Source organism: Adelges cooleyi, unplaced genomic scaffold, assembly GCF_023614345.1.
Source record: "Adelges cooleyi isolate 19-005CV unplaced genomic scaffold, UGA_ACOO_1.1 ACOO_flye_CR_arks_rails_tigmint_CR_PRNA_108, whole genome shotgun sequence".
NCBI classification, from domain to species: domain Eukaryota; kingdom Metazoa; phylum Arthropoda; class Insecta; order Hemiptera; family Adelgidae; genus Adelges; species Adelges cooleyi.
The window spans coordinates 12840194-12859370 of NW_026095761.1; the positions used below are offsets into that span (position 1 = coordinate 12840194).

Sequence of the window (19177 nt, forward strand, 5' to 3'; positions counted from 1 at the left end):
AATAATGTCGTAATCAATAAGTGATTATTTTGAACACCTCAAAAGTCAATTAAAACATCGCATAAATTTAGTTTTTAACGAAACAATCTTTCCAATTTAAAAAAAAAAATTAGCTTAAAGAACCCTTCACTGCGTGTAAGTGCATATGTGCATTAGGTTATTTATATTGATATCATTTATTGATTATGGTTAATATTTATTTTGTTACATCTATCAGAAAAATAAGTGAACTATCAAATTTCAAAACGATTTTTATCAGTTGAGTGCATAACAACGGCATATATATATATTTTTATTATAATATTAATCATTCCTAATTTTTCATAAAATTAAAAAAATTCACGCATGTCAGAAAAAAAAATTAATTTTTGACCTTAAGATTGGTATACAAACTTGATAGAATTTCTAAAATTTTGAATTTGCTTTTCAATTATTAGATACTTAAAAGTTTGAAGAAAAAAAATAGTTTTGCCACATACTCATCAAGAACACTTTAGTTGATATTGTCAAAAATTATTGCTATTTAAATGTTTTCTTTTACTGTTTTGTTTTTATGATATTATCCGTGTATACTATTTCATTTATATTTACCCTATATAATTACCTAACATTGAGTAGCCAACTCTCTTTGACTAACTGGGGAAAAAATCAACAGATAAGAAAAAGAAATGTTATTATAGTAGTTGGTAAAACGATTTATTATGAAATACATTAAATAGTTAACAACTTGAAGTGCAAAATGCAAATATTATTTAAATGCAATAGTACTACAAATTTCAAAAGTATACTTAATTAATTTAAGTACTAAATAATTTTAAAAGAGTTATACCATTTATTTATGATTTAAATTATCATAACAGCTCTAAGTTAAGTGGTCGAATTGTGACGTTAAAGTTCTCACAATTGACTATCCACCATACACGATTAATATCCCTGTATGCTTGGCAAGTTTTAAATTTATCATATAGGTAACAAGCTTGAATACCCGGTTGGTCGTGAACTACTGTTATAGGTAATTTTGGGAATTTGGTACTGATGAACACTGCCAATAAACGACATATTAGTAATAAAGGTACTTTCCGTTTAGAATCTGAAAAATTAAACAAATTATTTTTTTTAATCTAGAAAATTTAGCGAAAGACACAACTACCTTACTTATAAATTAAAGTCAAAAAACAATAATATAATATGGATGGGGTCTATTGTATAATTTAAGCGAAGACAAATAATTCTAATCACAATGTTTCCAATAAATGTTAGGAAAAGAACCAATGTCTTATTTAAGGGCCGTCCAAATAATATTATATATTGAATATATATAATATATTTTATATAATATAATGGTTAAAAAGCCATTACAATTTTTATGTAAATACTTACCAACTATCTGGGCGATTTGTTTTTGTTTTACTTTTGTAGGGTTAACTGTTCTCTCTTCAATACGACTAGTCAAATTACTAGCAATTTTTTCAGAATCTATAACAAATAATAATAATAAACAGAGCCGTTACATTGAGGCTGGGATATAGTGAGAACGGATCATATTGACTCTTTGTTAATATTTACCTATTAACCGGTTCAAAATATTGTTTAAAGCTATTCTCGTATAACTTCTTCTCTCTTCTCCAAGTTGCTCCAAATCTAATGTGTAAAAATCTGCGAAACATGTTTAAATAACCGTGTTGATAACAAATAATGGAAATGTACATAATGTAATTGGTTACACTACTTTTCAAAAAAAAAACTGTAATATAACCAATTTTGTCATTCTTTGGGTATTGAAACTCAAAGAATGTATCTTTATATATGATCTATGTATGTTATTACCTTGGTTTGTAACTTTAGGAATATCAATCTCTGTAACAAATATATCAAATATCAAATCATTATATTGTCCACAAAATCAAGTTTTATTATTATATCCATAACAGACACTCTGAAACTGAGATAACTTATACCAATTAATTAATAGAAAATATTGTATAAATATTATTTCTAATAGCAACGTTTGAAATTACGCTTTGAGTTATATTTTAAATGGTCATGAAATACTTAAGCCAAAAAAAAAAATATATAGCGTTAGAACTTTGAAATTCTATTTTTTTGTTATCGTTTTTCTCCAGAACTAAGGAATTAATGAATTTGAAAATTGCTCGCTTAATACTGTTAAGGTTTTTAAACTTACTTAAGTAATTTTCTATTTTGTATTGAATACTTTGTTGGTGTTCTGCAAGTACTGAAAATTAAAACAAAACACATTTTAATGTACTTATTTCTTATGACTGAAACCAATATGTAAAAATTCATATGGTTATTCTCAATATATGTAAAAATAATAAATAAGTGTAAAGTATTTGTAAGTTGTTTATTTACACGAAAAATCTTTAGTTTTCGGTTAAAGAAGAAAAATGACAAAATGTGAACTTGATCGGAAAATATTAAGAAAGTGACTCAAAGAAATTTTGTCCGTTTGATTAATTTTTAACTGTATTTTTTTAATTTTAAAGCTACAATATTTGAAATGAGCTGATTTATTATTGATTTGTTGACCAAAATCTTTATTACCACAAAAAAACATAATTTTCGGTTTTAAATGAATTATTTTGTAGTAGTATGGTAGTACTACTACATAAGCACTACTATTAAACAAGTTAATCAACAAACCAATAATAAATCAAATATTTTTCTCATATAGTCTTTTGACGTTTTTTTCATAAAATTTCCAACGAGCTGACTTCGAATATTTTAGCTTCAAAACTAAAAAAGGTATAGTAAAAAAAAAATAGATATCAACTTCACATTTGTTAACTAAATGGACGAAATAGAATTGAGTCATCTCTAAATATTAACCGATCAAATTCAAACTATTGACTTTTTTATGTCTTTGCTTTGCCACACACAAAAAATCGACACCGAAAATTTATCCTTATATCTTTATCGGTCCTTCTTTTAAGGATAAGAATGGGAATGGAAATGGTGATGGAGTGGACTGGGAAGGGGGTGGGAATGGGGATGGGGATGTTACATTTATGTGATAGTATATAGGAGATTAGAGATGAGGGATGGTGTTGGGGTTATGGTTGGCAATGGGGGTTGAGGCATATATGTTGTATTCACAACGTTCAAAATAGAAATGAATAATAAATTCAATAATTTAAGGGGCCAAATTCTCTATGAATTGTTTTAGGCCAAATATTATGAAAACACTAAAATATTAGCCAGAGACTTGATATGTTTACTAGCTATCAGATACATAAAAATGTATCCCGTGGTGTTGCGGACTCGTATGTACGCAAGCTGTTAAAATATAATTTATAATACCTATGTGAAAACCTATAATAGAGCCTTTATTATTTAATTATGAAATATAAATATGTTGTTACCGCCTAGATCTTCTTTGAAGTCCCATACTGAAATCAAAATAACAATATTAGATACTTAATGAATATTAAACAATACTGTATGGAAATATTTCTATAATATGCAATGACAATTTTTACCCAGCACAGCGAACATGTTGTTCAAAATGAAAATAACTGAAATTATTAACATTACATGAAATTAATGGTATTGTATTTAATTTTCTACTAGAAACTGGACGATGAAGATCAAGGTACAAAAAGTAATATTATCATTAGTAAGTAGTAACTCAGAAGAAATAGGTTCGATTGTGTTAAGTAAATTGGAAACTTTATACAAATTTAAATGGCTGAAATTAATATGATGTGGCAATTAGAAAAAAATGTATTAGTTAGGCGTGATTGACAGAGCAGGAATTTGTAAATAATTTTTTAATATCTTTGTTACGGTTATGTTAATTTTTATTTTATTTTCCTAAAATTATTACTACCTGAATCACGATGCGTATTTTTCGGATCTATGGTATCGACAAGTTGTAAAATTACATGTTCCAAACCATCTAGAAATACATATTGGTTTAAAATTATAAATCATATCAGATATCATTACTTTCAAATGCAAACGTTATTTTAATTAGAGTTTTTGTGTTTTAGATTAGGTTAATATTTATTTATTAGACTGTACAGGAGAAAGCCATACTGTACAGTGACACTTGCTTACACTTATAAAATATCTAAGAAAATATTTAAAAGAGCAGTCAATGAACATTATTCTTGATTGAGGCGCATATATGTAGAACCAAAACAACTTAATCCCAAAAAGTGTATTTATTCAGGGCGGCCAATTAAGTTTTTACTATTTTGCAACATTTTTTTATTTTTATTAAATCTAAAAAATAATAAATGCCTCTTAATATGTATAAATCCGTGACTTTCAAACCATCTGTAAAACATTAACCAACTTAAGCTACACTGTGTCATTAAATACTAATGATGGGAAATAAATCCGGATTTTCTTAAAATCCGTAAAATCCGGTTTTCGAAGTTCAATGAAAAAAATCCGGATTTTACGAAGAATCCGGATTTCACGAAGAATCCGGGGTTAATGACAAATCCAGATTTCAAAATTTGAATTTCAGAAACCGTAACCTGGGTTTAAATAAAAAGCCAAATTACCAATTTAAAAATTCATAAAGCCATTTTGTAATTACTAATTCAGCAGTACAAGATGACTAAATTGTTCAAACTAGTTGACTTTTAATCCTCTATGAAATGCTATTATCGGACCCCTTCAACTAAATTACCCTAAGTTATATGTTTCTAATGAATTTTAAGTTTCATATATGTAATCTAGTTTAAATACAAAGTAAGTATGCTGTATTTTTTTATTTTTCCTCATTAATATATATATATATAATAATAATATATATTATATATATTGTGTTGTATTACTGTGTTGTGTATTTTTCATATTATTACAACTTATTGTTCTAATCTATTATAAAAGTGTCATTGAGACTTGTAAATCGTGTTTATACATAATGTTCTTATAACTATAAAAACAGATACCTAATTTACCAATTAAATAATTAAATATTTTTGTGTACATAAACACGTTAAACATAATATTAAATAATTAACTAATATAATTAATTTATTATTGTAAAAAAATTGAAATCCAATCTACGGATTTATAATGAAAACTCCAAAATCCGGATTTATAATGAAAACTTCGAAATCCGGATTTATAACGAGAACTTCGAAATTCGGATTTATAACGAAATCTTCGAAATCCGGATTTCGAAGTTCGAATACTACAACTCCGGATTTCGAATTTCGAAGTTTAAAACTCCGGTTTTTTGAACTTCGCAATATCCGGATTTTCCCATCACTATTAAATACAATTATTTAAGTATCAATGCCGAAACAAATTAAGTGCTGCCATCTACAGGTAAATTGTTTGAGACGGTTGAGCCATATTAGTTTTGAAATATCATATCATCATGCTAAAACGGAATTTTCTTTTTCTTTTTATGGTTTAGCTGTTTTGGTCTATGCGCTTCGATTGTCTAATCTTATCTACTACTCTAGTTTTATTCGAAATATCTTTAAAAATGTTTAAAAACTTCCTAAGTTTCTTTCAATTTAATATATATAATATGCATTTTTATAAGGTCAAAAAATCCTTCTGGATCATGGTAAGTAAAATAATTTAAAGCACTGTTCTAAATTCACCTTTCTGAACAGTTTATGAAAATTATATTTTTTTAATTTAAAAATAATCGACAGTCAGACAAACAACAAAACATTCATATAATAGCATATTTATTTTGAATAATACTTACTTGCAACCCTTTGCTGTCCTATGGTAAAATTGTTCTTATCAGAAGCAAGTTTTATGTGTTCGTCTGTAATACATAGTACAAAAATTCTTATTTAAAAACAATGAAAATTAAAAAATAAAAAACATTTCTTTTTTTTCTTAAACTAAAAGATTACTGACTTGTAACTAAAACCATCTTCTTATAAAAGGCTGTAAAAAGTGAAACATTGATTTTTTTTTAATTTTTTACTACCATAAAAAAGTAATTGTGAAAATAAAATAATTACCTAGTTTTGTCGAAACATTCACAATGAAAAATGATATTAAAAAACCAAAAAGTTTCATTATTACCTGTAAACATAGAAAAAAAAATTATATTAGTTGCCACCAGTGCAGAGCTGAGAATGTTTTGTTTTTATTAGGCTGTTTAGGCTTATTTAGGTTAGTTTATTAGGCTTACCTCAGTAGATTATACTAATGCTGTGTTATTACAATTTTTTTTTTAAATCAATTATAAATACCTAAGTATTCTTTTATTTTTGGCTAATCTAATTTTTAAAAATCTAAAATAACACAGACTTAATGTTTCTTCAAGACACAAAAAAAAGTGTAATGGTTTATTAAAAATAAGTTTGTTTTATTAACAACTTAAAATTGTGTGTACTAACAATCAGTATTCATTTTTTTTAAGGGTTTTTAGAAGGGCTAAGTAATTTCTTATACCTTGTAGCTTTATAAAAGTGTTATTTCTTTTAAAAATCTATTATAAATACACATTTAAAATAAGTTTGTTTTAAAGTTTTCATTTATGATATCTGATTAAAAGCGTACTTATACATTTTTAAGCTTAATAAATTAAACATTTTTAACTTACTATACTAAATTATTGAATTCGTACAATTTATAAAAAAAAGATCAGTTCGTTAAGTTTATTTACTGTTTTCAAGTGACTTTCTTGGGTCTTGATTATGAACTATTGTATTTCTACAGAAAAACTAATAGCGAAATATGTTTTGCAGTGTGCCTATTTCAATTTATTTGCGCAGCTGGCTTCTTTTACATGATAACAAAATTGTATTACACTGGCGTGAAATTCAGACTATTGTCTTCTAATATTTTACACTAAAGAATTGTTACGAACTGTATTATTGTCTATGTCATTATATATATCCATAATATATATATATATATAAAACAATTATTATACAGGATGTTTTTTATGGCGAGCCACTCAATATCTCACTTGGTTTACTAAATTTAATTTTGTTTTTTCACATAGTGTTTTTATATAATGTGATATTAATTTTCCACGCATTTTTATGTTCCTACCCCACTTCCAAATTAGTTTATTTGATAGCAACTTTTGATTTTCAAATAGCAACACTTACTATTTAACTTCTATGCGTGATAAGCTGAAAAGGTGTTGTTTTTGCTATCAACACGATTATATAAACCCTTTCCCCTAGAAGGGTTGTACATTTTTTCTTTATTTCACTCTTTCAAGCAAAGTTTTAGGGATTTAGGTGTGAAAATTTGGCCAAAGGAAAGATACAACTATAAAATATACAATTTTCTAGAATGATGTATACTAATGACTACATTAGTACATGTCATAATGATTTTCTATTAATTGTATGTATTAAACGGAGCTTGTTAGGTTGAGTTACAAAAAAATGTACTCTATGCGTCAAATGTTACATAATATTATAATAAATTCTACTTTTTTTCATATTATAATTTATTTAATATGTATGGTTCAAATTTACGAATTAATGGAATGGAACAAAATTGTAGTTAAATAGTACACTTTGTATCACAAGATTAATGTGCATTAAATAAATTATATTTCCGTTCAAACAAACTTTTCGGCTGACGAATTTCCTTCTATCTACACAAAGATAAGTGTGACAAGTAGACGAATATTCATAAGTTATATATATTTTTAAACCGTTTGGTGGATACAACAACAGAGTTGTGTTCTGGAGAAGGATGTAACGTTGAATTTTGAAGTGGTGATTTCCGGTTTACTTCCGCATCTTTGTTGACACAAGAAAGTTCAATACAGTATATATAGTATATATATATATTGTAACACTTATTATCGCTATTGTAATCTTCAAGTATTTTATAACAAGCAGTGTATTTAAAATGGTTTTTTCAAATCACAAACTCAAACCTAGCGGTAAATGCTTAAAGGTAGAAATATTTTTCGGTTCAGAATTGACGATGATGTTATGTACAATTCGTCCATTTAAAATCCCATCTCTTAAATTTTAATATAGTAAATAAAGTATCTTTGTGGAACTGATTCAATCAGATAACCTCTTCGGTTTAGATTTATTAAACAAAAATTAATTAAAAAGCGTTGGCTATCTTATTTTGGAAAGAAATTTTATCTCATGTTAAATGATATCGTTATGTTAATAGTTACATATTTTATAATATATTACATTACATTGAAATAGCTACAAAGTTGTACATGTTAGTCAGTTATTTATTATTTTACGACTTTTGATGTAAAGAAAACCCGATTTGTCAGTCGTGTCTGTTAATTAGAACAATTTTTAATTATTATGATAATATTTTGTTATTGTGAAATATAAAAATGACCGATAGGTATGATTTTTCAATTAAAAATATTCTGCATTGACTAAATAAAAAATAGGAAATATACCTATTACCATTGTAAGTTATCATTTTCCTTAATATTATTATGTTTTGGGAAAAGGAACGCGTTTTAAACTTTTTTTTGTTTATTGGTAAATTTGTATAATAAATATAATTTTTATAAACTTTAAAAAATTGAAATGGCCATTTTTCGCAAGAATTATGGCTGTTCATCGACAAATAAAAAAAACTACTAATTATTGTTATTAGCCGAACCAACTATGGTTTTTTTTTTTATTCATTATTAGGTGATTGTACATTTGTTACTTTTTTAATTTACTGTTTTTAAATCAATTTAAATTTGTAACATTAGTTGGTTTATTTTTGTATTTGTGAAAGTATTTGATATAAAAGCTTAGAAAATCGAAGAATATACTAGTAATGTAACATAAGTTGGCAGTATTCTCGAATCAGACATAATTTGTTTAAGATTTATGTACACAGATGTGTTAATATGACGCTTAATACTGCTATATCGTTTGATATAGCAGTATTAATAATTATTTGATGACAAAAAAAAAAATATATTAAACTTTTAATGATATCCCGTGTACAGTAAACAGAAATCGATTATGCGTACCTTTCATGTAATGTGTAACGTTGTTGTCTTTTATGAAATTTAATATTTTTTTAAATTTACACAAGGACGCACTACCACGACAAAAAAATTTAATTTGATGGAAATTTAATAATTGTCTTTACCCTTCTAACCTTACTTTATACTGTACTGATATCTACTTTGCCTGTTTATGCTGAACTAGTTCTAGATGCATTGAACCATATTGTTTTGGTTTAAACTGTGCTAGTTTTCACTGATCTCTAATTGTCTACTTTATTCTTAGCTAGTTTATTTTTACTATACAGAATTTATAAAATAACGTTGCATTCTTTTTTTTTTTAGTATTTTAAAAAATGTAAAAATACATTCTATAATTTATAATTATTATAGTGAACAGCGAATTGCTTAATTTTAACGTTTAACTTTAAAATCATACAAATTACATTATTCTCACTAAAATTGACCTAAATAAAACAATTTTGAAATTATGAAAACAAATTTAATACCTACATAAGATTATAGTAGGCTAATAACCTAATATATAACAGTGATCTATTGCACTGTATTCTATCCCGACTTTTTAAGGAGTTTTATTTGGACTTATTTGGATTTATATTAATTTAAAAAATTATTTAGATTTTGCACGTACCATACCGTCAAAGGCAAGTACTTTCGCACGAGTTTGTTTCTCGTGTACCGCCTTTGCAAGGTTAACTTTCTCAACGGTTAAATTTGCAACTTAAATAACAATAATAGGTTATTTATTGGGCAGACACTTCGCCAATGAGAACCAACACCTACGTGCAATAGCTCGTGTGCCACCATAATATATTATTTACAATTTAGTATACATACAGGGTTATCATTTTATCGTGAACCATCTCATAGACCATATTAAGGTCCTCCTGCCCTAAACTTGAAACTTCAAAAATAGCTATCCAAAACTGGCTATCGATCAGTAAACTTTTTTAGTAAATTATTCTCAATTTAAAAATTTAATGAAATGAATGCGTCACCATTTAAGTTTCAAAAATTTATATAAAAATAATTAGTTTGGTAGGAGCATACAAATTTGTGGAAAATTAAAATCACATTATATAAAAACTCTACGAAAAAAACATTCAATTATTAATTGAAATATTGTGAAATAATCCCAATTGAGATATTGTGAACCACTGAGTTCACGATAAAATCATCACCTTGTTTCTATATATATATTAGGTTATAATGTTTTTTTGTGAAATTCAGATTTCATCGTTTGATATATCTATCAATAGGCTCAAAATGTTTAAAAAATTATGTAAATCTGTACAAAATGTGATCAATCTGATGTAAGATACTCATTTTCTTAGAAAATATGAATATTTTGTTAAATAATTTCGTCTCATACTCGTATGTACATATATTACTATATTTTGTCAATACTTAAAACATTTCTATCTTCATTCCTAACAAGTATGGACTTCAAATGAGAACATATATTTTTTATTTCATAAATGCGAACGAAAATATGAAATTTACAAGATTGGTATTTAGAAAACCTAATATGACAATTATACAAAGTCTTAACCAACGAACCGATTAATGAAAATTCAAAAAAAGTCAAACGTTAACGGTTTTTTTTCGCCGTTTACATATTTATGAAATTAAAAACACATATTCCAATTCAAGGTCTATACTTGTTTGGGATGAAGATGGAAGTTTTCAAAGTATTGAGAAATGTAGTGAAATACATAATAATAATGTAGTATCTACGAGTATAGGACAAAAAGTAATTTTCAAAATATTTCCAAGAAACTGAGTGTCTTACATCAGATTGACCACCCTGTATACGGGCTGTGTTTTGGTAGAATACATTTTGGTTGTCACGGCGCCCGTCCATGACGTGCTACCTTTGAAGCGAGCATTTGTATGCCACATACATATTATATATATCCGTGGGACTCTTTCCGGCTATACCAGACGGACTTGGCGGTCTGAACGCGGCGAGCTCACACCTGTACGCACAACACCGAGTCGACCGACCATGGGATGTTCCGGCAGTACACCCGTACCGTCGTCGGCCGACATGGCCAACGGCCAGACCAACAGAGAAGAACCGATAGTGAGTGGCATGTCGGACGGTATTGTCGACGAAAGCTCGGGCAAGGCGCGTTCGATCGTCGACAGAGTGACCGACGTGGACGGAATGATGAAAAACTGGCAAGGTATATATTTAAGTTTAACATTGGCCTTTTTTTTAGGGGTAGGGATGAGAAGGGAACATATTCAAACCCCTAAAACTAAGATTAAATTATAAACAATTGAATTTCGAATGTGCCTTAAGTCCAGAAGAGCCCTAACAACTTTTAAAACATAAATGTTAACTTAAGTATCAAAATAATTTTAAATTTTAACTTGTTGAAAATTAAATTCCGTTTTGGATAATTATTTTTAAAGTTATTAAAGTTTAAAATGTAAAACGGGAAGAAGTGTGCAGTGTAATATGTATTGTTTTTACTGTGCACTTTACTCTTCCGCACTCCAACTTCCGTCTTGAACTTTAAACTTAATTAAATAATAAACTAGCAAATTATTCCTAACTTAAAAATTTAATAAAATATATACTAACGTGCCCATTAAAGTTTCAAGAGTCAGCAGAACTCTAGAATTTCCTAATAATAGATAGAAATTGCAATATTGTGAACAGTATTTATTATACCTACCTAATTGTACTGTAGATGACAATAGATAAATATGTCTCTAAAAAGAAAAACTTCAAAATTGTAATTGTTTTAAAAGATAACAATTACGTTAAATGGATCACCGGTATAATAATTTAGTTCAGTCCAATAATTATTATGAGATATTTTTTTCTCGGTAGTGGTATCAGCCATTTTCGTATCCGCAGGGGATTCATATACCTCTCTATATCATATAAATCTAATCTAAAAGCACACAGGACATATTATGCATTCTTACTATAATATTTTATCAGAAAAAAAATATTTGTAAAGGACATACAGAATTCTTCTTTCCTATTCCTTAACTGTAGTCACATAACCTCTTGAAAAAAACGATGTGTTCAACAGCGCCTAGCAAATTCCAGCCTTGTTAAACTATAAGATGTTAGCCTAAGCATTTTGACTTTTAGTTCAGGTAAGGATTCCAAACTATAATAACTAGCTCACCCCAATTCCAACGATTAGGTAATTTAAATTTTATCAGTGCAATCTGATAAATATTCTATATAGTTTGTAATATAACTTTTAAACAAATATACAGAATACAAGACATTTTTAAATTGTTAATCAAAAGTCAGCCGGTGCTCTCTTAAAGTTCCTATTAATTTTTTATTTATTTTACCTATTAGGTTTTCTAGTAATTGCAAAACACTCCCACGAAATCTGCAATTCGACAGAAAGCTTCAAATCACATTTGAATAACATTCAAAAACATAATATAATACCCAACACATACCCCCTACGATAATCATCGTGACACAGTTTTAATTACTGCTCGATACAGTGGCATTATTAAAAACGAATGTATTTAATCCAAAAATCAATAGCTTGTATAGTAATATACAATATGGTAGTTAGTGCAGAGTGCTCTGTGCAAATTTAATATGTAGGTTACACTTATACGCAGTTGTACCGGATGATCCATTTAAAGTAACACACTGATTTTCTTGGAAATTTATTCACTATTTTCCAAAGCCCGAAGGATGATAACGTTTAGGAGAAAATTACACATCCTTTTTACAATGTACTAATTATTTAGCCTAATATTTTATGTTGAAAACGGGCATTTTTTAATTTCTTAACATAGTAAAAACCTTTTTTCGTGCCATTGTCTCAAAAATGTTATCCTCATTTATTGTTTTTTTTTTAAATTCAAAACTGGTTTTCTCATTTTAAAAATTCAATAAAATAAAATGTACGTTCCCGTTTAAGTTTCCAAAGTAGATCACTTTGTATACAAATCAAAAACCTATTTTACATTGCCACATAACGTTATGTACACAATAACAATTGTTCAAATAGTTGTACGACATGCGATTTTCTCTTTTTCAATTACAAAATATAACAAATAGCTTAACAACCGTCAGCCTATTTTTAAAACGTTCTATTGCACTAAGCTAAATAACAAGTTACTTTACATTAAAGTTTTGACAAAAAAAATAAAATCATATTGGCTCATTTGCAAGCCAAACAAAAACCTATTCCGCTAATGGAATAATAATAGTTTAAAAAACACTGACGCTTTGAGAAACGCTAAACAGAGTACTAGGTAATTTGAATGTAATGTTTTTATATTTTTCAGATACCTGTTGACTGAAAAATAAGGGTTTTTTTTTATTTTGTCTTTGTAATTTGTAACTAATTAAACTATTTTTTTTTTTTTTTTTTAAGTTTTAGAGCTCTGCAGTATTTGTAAGTCGAAAAACTTGCAGACTTTTTTTTATTTTTTTCTCAATTTAAAAGGGAAAAGTGTTAAATTGTTTTCCCTTTTTGATCCAGTAAAGTCCTTTAAAACCTATAAAAATTGTTAGCGTTTTCCCGGGTAATCACTCAAGTATCCGGAGCAGGCGGGGGTGGGGGAAGGAGGGACTTTCGGGAAGCATCTCCGTTTGCACGACTAACCCAAAGTCACTCATGTGATATAATATTCGCAATACGCAATTAAAAAAACGATCGACCTTGGTGCCACGCGGGTTAAGTGCTGAATAATAGCCGACACAAATACTACAGAACCCTATTGTACGCCGTTTAATAACAATTAACGATTAATATTCATTCAACTCGTTTGTCCCAGTGACACGACACGAAAAAAAATAGTGACCGGTTCCTCCCGTCTAATAGATATGTACTGTGTACACAACGAATGTCAACGATTAGCATTATCATATTATATTGGGACAGTTATGTGTATAATATAGTACTACGTATTACGTTATGGCTGTGGCACGATAGGAATCGATAAAATATCCTTATAATGCTTTTCCCGTGTGAGCCGGCTATTTAACAAGCCGTCACTGTATGAGGGTGTTTTTCCGTAACGGAAATCTATTGACACAAGCGCGCACGTCATCCCTCCGGCGCCCTCTCCACCCCCGCTAGCCCTACCACCCCTCTCGGTAGCCACGCTGAAAACGAGGAGGGTATTATATTTACATATTGTTAAAAACAGTCAAGTAGGTCAATCGCTGCATCGACAACCGGAGCGAATGAGCTGTAGAAACAAGTGGGGCCAAAGAGGACAGACACAATAGCTTTGGCGTTTAGTTCACTTGATTTATGATCGATGAGCCCTTTTGCCAAAGCCAAATACAAAGAGATGGAAAGAGAAAGTTCTCGAATACATTACAATACAATACCGTATAGAACAGGGTGCAATCAACAACTATATAACCTCATCCCTTATATGTTATACAAAAGTATAAAAAAAAAATTACACTTTAGAAAGTCCAATTTTGTTCTACAATATTGGCTGGGTCGTAGCTGTTAATCTAGTAAACAGCAGCTTGAAAATTAACTAGAAATTTCTTGGGAATATCATTTGGAATAATTCACTGCATTTTTATTATTATTATGTATAATATGCCTACCACTGTAATATTATATTATACGATAAATTATACATATATTTATACATATGTTATATATATATATATATATATTATAATAGAACGATACTGTACAATTAACAGACGAATGTTTACATTTTCAGATGTGACTAGAAGCGTGGAAAATCTAATGGAAGAGACTCAAGGAAAAATAGGTTCGTTTTTTGGTAAATCCGTAGACAAAGCAGACGAACAAGTCGAGCAATTGGAACAAGAATTCGAAGAGAACGGTCATGTCTCGACACCTATGCCCGAGTAAGTGGCAATACCTTATACCTATAAGGTGTAATATATGATTAGGTATAGATTACCTAATTTATATATTATATATTTATATATATATATATATATATGCATATATCCACAAAGAAATTAATTGGATTGATTATTCTGGATAATACCCTACGTTGTGTGGATCAACTATAACGCAAAACTGTATTTTGTTTTCCTAAAGTCTTAACGCATACACAAAATGTTCAATTAATAACATATAATTTATAAAACATAACGTTTGTAACAGTATTTTTTTATAGCATGACCTAAAGACGTACACGTCGGTATATGTAATAATATAATAACAATATGTATAAATTATTTAGTTTGATGTATAGTAATTTATCTGTATTTAATATACACTCCGTTTGTGTAAATTATTATTATTTAAAAACCGTGTAGTTATTATTTTGAATACAATATGTATAAACGCTGCTTGTATTTTGTGTAATTCATAAAAGATAGACATCTATATATAATATATATATAAATATATTATATATATTTCGTAATAACTTATGGTAATATTAAACAAAGTTATGTTTTGTTGTCGTTTTTTTCCCTATAAATTTAACCGTGCCTATATTAGTATTCTTGTATACATAAATGTAAATGTATATGTTAAAATTATTTGAAAATTAGTATAAATGTTGTTATAAATTATAATTAGTTTTGTAATGAAAATTTATAATTAGATTAGTGTAATAATTATATAATTTTGGCTGTTAAAATGGGAAATAATAGCTATAAAAAGGACTCTGAAAATAGCATATTATGTAAAAACATAATATAATAGCTCGCTAGTTCAAAGCCGCAAAGGGTTACATGCCAATTTCTGTTTCACATTAACCGCAGTGTTAGGGATTTGAATTATTTAAGTAGGCAATAGCATCATACCGAAATAAGAAAATTTAAATGATTATTAAATTATATTTATAGTTATGAGAATACTGAAGCGACGTTACGGATTTCACACAAAAGAAAAAATGAATAAAATAATACACTTAAAACACCTTCTGATAACATACTGTTGGCTATAATAAGTTTAATGTACAAAAATACAACAACAAAAAATTGCTCTTCGATGAGAAACATATGAATCATAAATAGCTGTTATGTTAACAAATTGAGTACATAAATCTTTGAGTAAAAATGTAAAAGAAACACAACATTTGATAATCGGATTTATGTAGGATATTATTATTGAAACGAGTAAGCGAATCGAGTAAACGATCGTTAAATATCCAATAAATATTAGCAATCATCATTATTAGCATCACTGTATTTCTGTAACAACTGTGAATAAGTGTGTAAGTCGATTTTAGTGATTTTACAGGGGAGCGTTTCTACACTTTGAACAGCTGCCATAAATCGCAACTTAGTCAATAAGTCCAACGAGTTAGACATTTATTCAAGGTGTGCTAGATGCCTCGGACTACATCCTAGCGTACTTAGTCAATGTTTACCAAATTTTGACTTACACACTTATTCACAGTTATTACAGATGTAGTAGTCAGATTATTTACTCGGTTATTCCATTCATTAACTAGATTTATTTACTCGTTTACTGAAATTGTTCACTCATTTCGGTGATTTTATTGTTTCTTGTTTACTCATTTACTCAATTCAGTTACTCGTTTAAATAAAAAATAAAATTAAGTTAACGGTCCGTTAATAAAGAAGTTCAAAACCCAAAAAATAAGTTAAATAACTGTTATTTAAGTTTGGAACTTGGAAGTATGTTAAATTCTAAATGTCTTAACATGTACTAAAATAATAGTTTTTTTCATTTTACATTTAATTTTGCTCAAATCGCATTTTACTTTTAAAAAATTCTTACTAGAAAAAAAACATTATTATTTTAGGGAGATATTAAGATTGTTTTTTCAATTCCTCATATTATAATGAACAATGTGAGTAGCAACGTGTAGCCTATACCGTTTTTCTTGGAATTTTACATACTTTCAAATTGAAATGACTTAATTTTCTGTGTTTTCAACCGATCGCTACAACGATAAAAATAATTAAAAATTCGCTAAACCTTCAATGGACATTCGTAGAGTCCGACATAAGATCATAATTGAATCTCACAAAATAATCCAAACAGCGCTGTGTCGTTTCGAAATTTGCAAGGCGATCAGAGTAAGCGCAATATTCATTTTTTTAAATTATAATTATAAACAAGTGTCTGATTTCTTAGATGTACATACAATTTAAACGTACTCGAGTCTAAATGAATTTACGACCTGAAATTATATAATTTTTTTTCGATTGAACTTTCATTGTCTTAATTACATAACTTTTTTTTTAATAAATGACAAATTCATTTTTTTTCTTGTGTATAGCATACCACCTGCTATAGGCGGGTTTATATTAATAACCGAAGAAACAATAATAATACCGAGGTCTACGGCGGATGACGACGAAGGGAAGAAACCGTTGGAAATGGAAGACATCAGAGTTGAAGACCGCGGAGAATCATTGGAGAACTCTCCCGTCGAGGAAAAAGACAATGAAAATAAAGAACAAACAGATGAAAAAAAGCCATAAGAATAAATACCAATCAAAACAAGCGATAATAACTTCTCGAAATTGAATTTAAATACAACTATAATAATAGTGTAGTAATTCGAGCTGTACGTATATGATATGTATAGATTTTTGTGATTTCGAAGGACGTAGACGACGAATTTATATTACACAAAAAAAAATAGCCGAGACTAAAAAAATTATTTGATGTAGTACATAAATTATTATTGTAAACGTGACTTATTGAACTACGAAGACAATAAAACGTTCGCAGTTATTTTTACACTTACGGAATGTGTTTAACGCATTTTTTTAATTTTTTATTTAAAGGATACCATAGTATTACATTCATTTACTGGGATAACAGTTTTTTAGTTTTTCTTTTTGAAAATTATATTATTTATGTTATTTTACAATATTATGAAATTATTAAATATTTCCTTTTTTTAGTTATTTTCCACGACTCTATCAACTTTTGAAACGGTTACCGATGCATTTCATTCACTTTATTCACTTTTAAGATTAAGAATAATCTACTGAACATGTCGACTATAGTGTCCCCAAAAAGAAAACCCACACAATTGCAAAAACACACTATGTAAAAAATTGATTTTCATTTGAAAATTTTTTTCCAATTGAATAAATCAAATTTGAAAATTTTATCAATATTAAAAAGCATATTTTTCAAGCATCAAAATATAAGTGGATCACCCTGTATATAGTACTCAAAAAAAAAAAATCTTGGCTTAGATATAAAACTGTTAAGGTATTGATTTTGCTTCGATGTGCTTTTATTTTAATTTTGGTTCTTTTTTTAAAGTCAATATTTATTAAATGCGTAAAATCAAAGAAATCTACCTTATTCATATATGCTTTATCTCACTGTGCTTAACACCATCGAGGTTGGGGTGTTTTTTTATATTAATATTTAGCTTAATAACAAATTTACTCATAAACATTGTTAAGTGTAGGCAAGAATGGGCAGTATCTAAGATACAAGTATCTAAAATACATATTTCACTATTTTTTTATACCGCTAAACGTGGGAAATCATTTTTTTATTGTTAATTGCTATTACTTTGTTGGAGATTTGTATTTGTATTACTGACTTTATATTAAATATTAAGACTACAATATTTTTTTAAGAATAAGCCTACTTGGTGTCAAGTATGCGAAGTACTACTATAACATGTAATGTAAGTTGGTCAAATATAAAAATGTTTTATAACAAAAAAAAAATTAATTATATTAACTATTTGTTATTAATTATTTGTTATTATTAATTATTAAATTTAATTATTTATTATTATTAATTAGGAAATTAATTATTACAGATTTTGTATTTTGAAAAAGTATTTTGTATCTAGTATCTTTTAGTTTAAGATACTTGTATTTTGTATTTAGTCGAAAAGATACTGTATTTTGCCCATCCCTGAGTGTAGGTACATTAAATTCGTGGCGTTCTCAAAATTTGACGTATTAATGACTTTTGATATTAACATAATATGTCTTAAGCAAATAATGAGTGCGTGTCATTTGGTTTTTGCGCGGTTAGGTCTACTATACAACACAATATATCTAATAAATGTAGACACTTTAGTCCTATCCGGAGAAAAAATAACTTTTAACACGCTTTTGTAACTAGTAAAACTTAATACTTATTTACCTTCAAATTAGTCGGCATATTCAAAATGTCTTAATTTTATCAAATATTGCCTATACCTTTTGCCAGTCGATCGATCAGGGAATCACATCAAGAAGGTCATGTTGTGCCGTTGTTGAATTCCTAGTACTTACTTAGGTGCTTTAATATTTAAATACTGTTTATATTTTCAAATTTGAATTGTATACATATATTA

The 19177-nt window shown here is 27.8% G+C and overlaps 2 protein-coding genes across 7 annotated transcripts; one reads left to right on the top strand and one right to left on the bottom strand.

The window, feature by feature from the left end:
* Positions 1-806: 806 nt before the first annotated feature.
* On the bottom strand, positions 807-19122 carry LOC126842659 (uncharacterized). Of its 6 annotated transcripts, XM_050579742.1 has the most exons (13): positions 6557-6664; positions 6143-6245; positions 5970-6033; positions 5863-5892; positions 5705-5767; positions 3851-3919; positions 3501-3536; positions 3384-3410; positions 2186-2236; positions 1828-1857; positions 1567-1656; positions 1381-1476; positions 807-1090 (listed from the first exon to the last, which is right to left on the bottom strand). In XM_050579742.1, the coding sequence occupies exons 3-13, from the start codon at positions 6025-6027 to the stop codon at positions 852-854; spliced, it is 789 nt and encodes a 262-aa protein (XP_050435699.1). In that variant the 5' UTR covers positions 6028-6033; positions 6143-6245; positions 6557-6664; the 3' UTR covers positions 807-851. The 6 variants fall into 6 exon arrangements, with proteins under 6 accessions (XP_050435699.1, XP_050435679.1, XP_050435706.1 ...); XM_050579722.1 differs by lacking the exons at positions 6143-6245; positions 6557-6664 and adding an exon at positions 18985-19122; XM_050579749.1 differs by lacking the exons at positions 6143-6245; positions 6557-6664 and adding an exon at positions 19041-19111.
* Positions 10858-18333, top strand: LOC126842688 (uncharacterized). The gene is made up of 3 exons (XM_050579779.1): positions 10858-11115; positions 14621-14771; positions 17135-18333. The coding sequence occupies exons 1-3, from the start codon at positions 10935-10937 to the stop codon at positions 17337-17339; spliced, it is 537 nt and encodes a 178-aa protein (XP_050435736.1). The 5' UTR covers positions 10858-10934; the 3' UTR covers positions 17340-18333.
* Positions 19123-19177: the final 55 nt, after the last annotated feature.

What these genes read in the sequence shown, in the direction of transcription:
- LOC126842659 (XM_050579722.1), bottom strand. An exon ending in GAAGATGGTTTTAGTTACAA is followed by an intron (nt 5,768 to 5,862) that starts GTCAGTAATCTT and finishes TATGTATTACAG; the next exon opens with ACGAACACATAAAACTTGCT. An exon ending in CAACATGTTCGCTGTGCTGG is followed by an intron (nt 3,411 to 3,500) that starts GTAAAAATTGTC and finishes TTTTGATTTCAG; the next exon opens with TATGGGACTTCAAAGAAGAT.
- LOC126842688 (XM_050579779.1), top strand. Translation starts at nt 10,935, where the DNA reads ATGGGATGTTCCGGCAGTACACCCGTACCGTCGTCGGCCGACATGGCC. An exon ending in AATGATGAAAAACTGGCAAG is followed by an intron (nt 11,116 to 14,620) that starts GTATATATTTAA and finishes TTACATTTTCAG; the next exon opens with ATGTGACTAGAAGCGTGGAA. An exon ending in GTCTCGACACCTATGCCCGA is followed by an intron (nt 14,772 to 17,134) that starts GTAAGTGGCAAT and finishes TCTTGTGTATAG; the next exon opens with CATACCACCTGCTATAGGCG.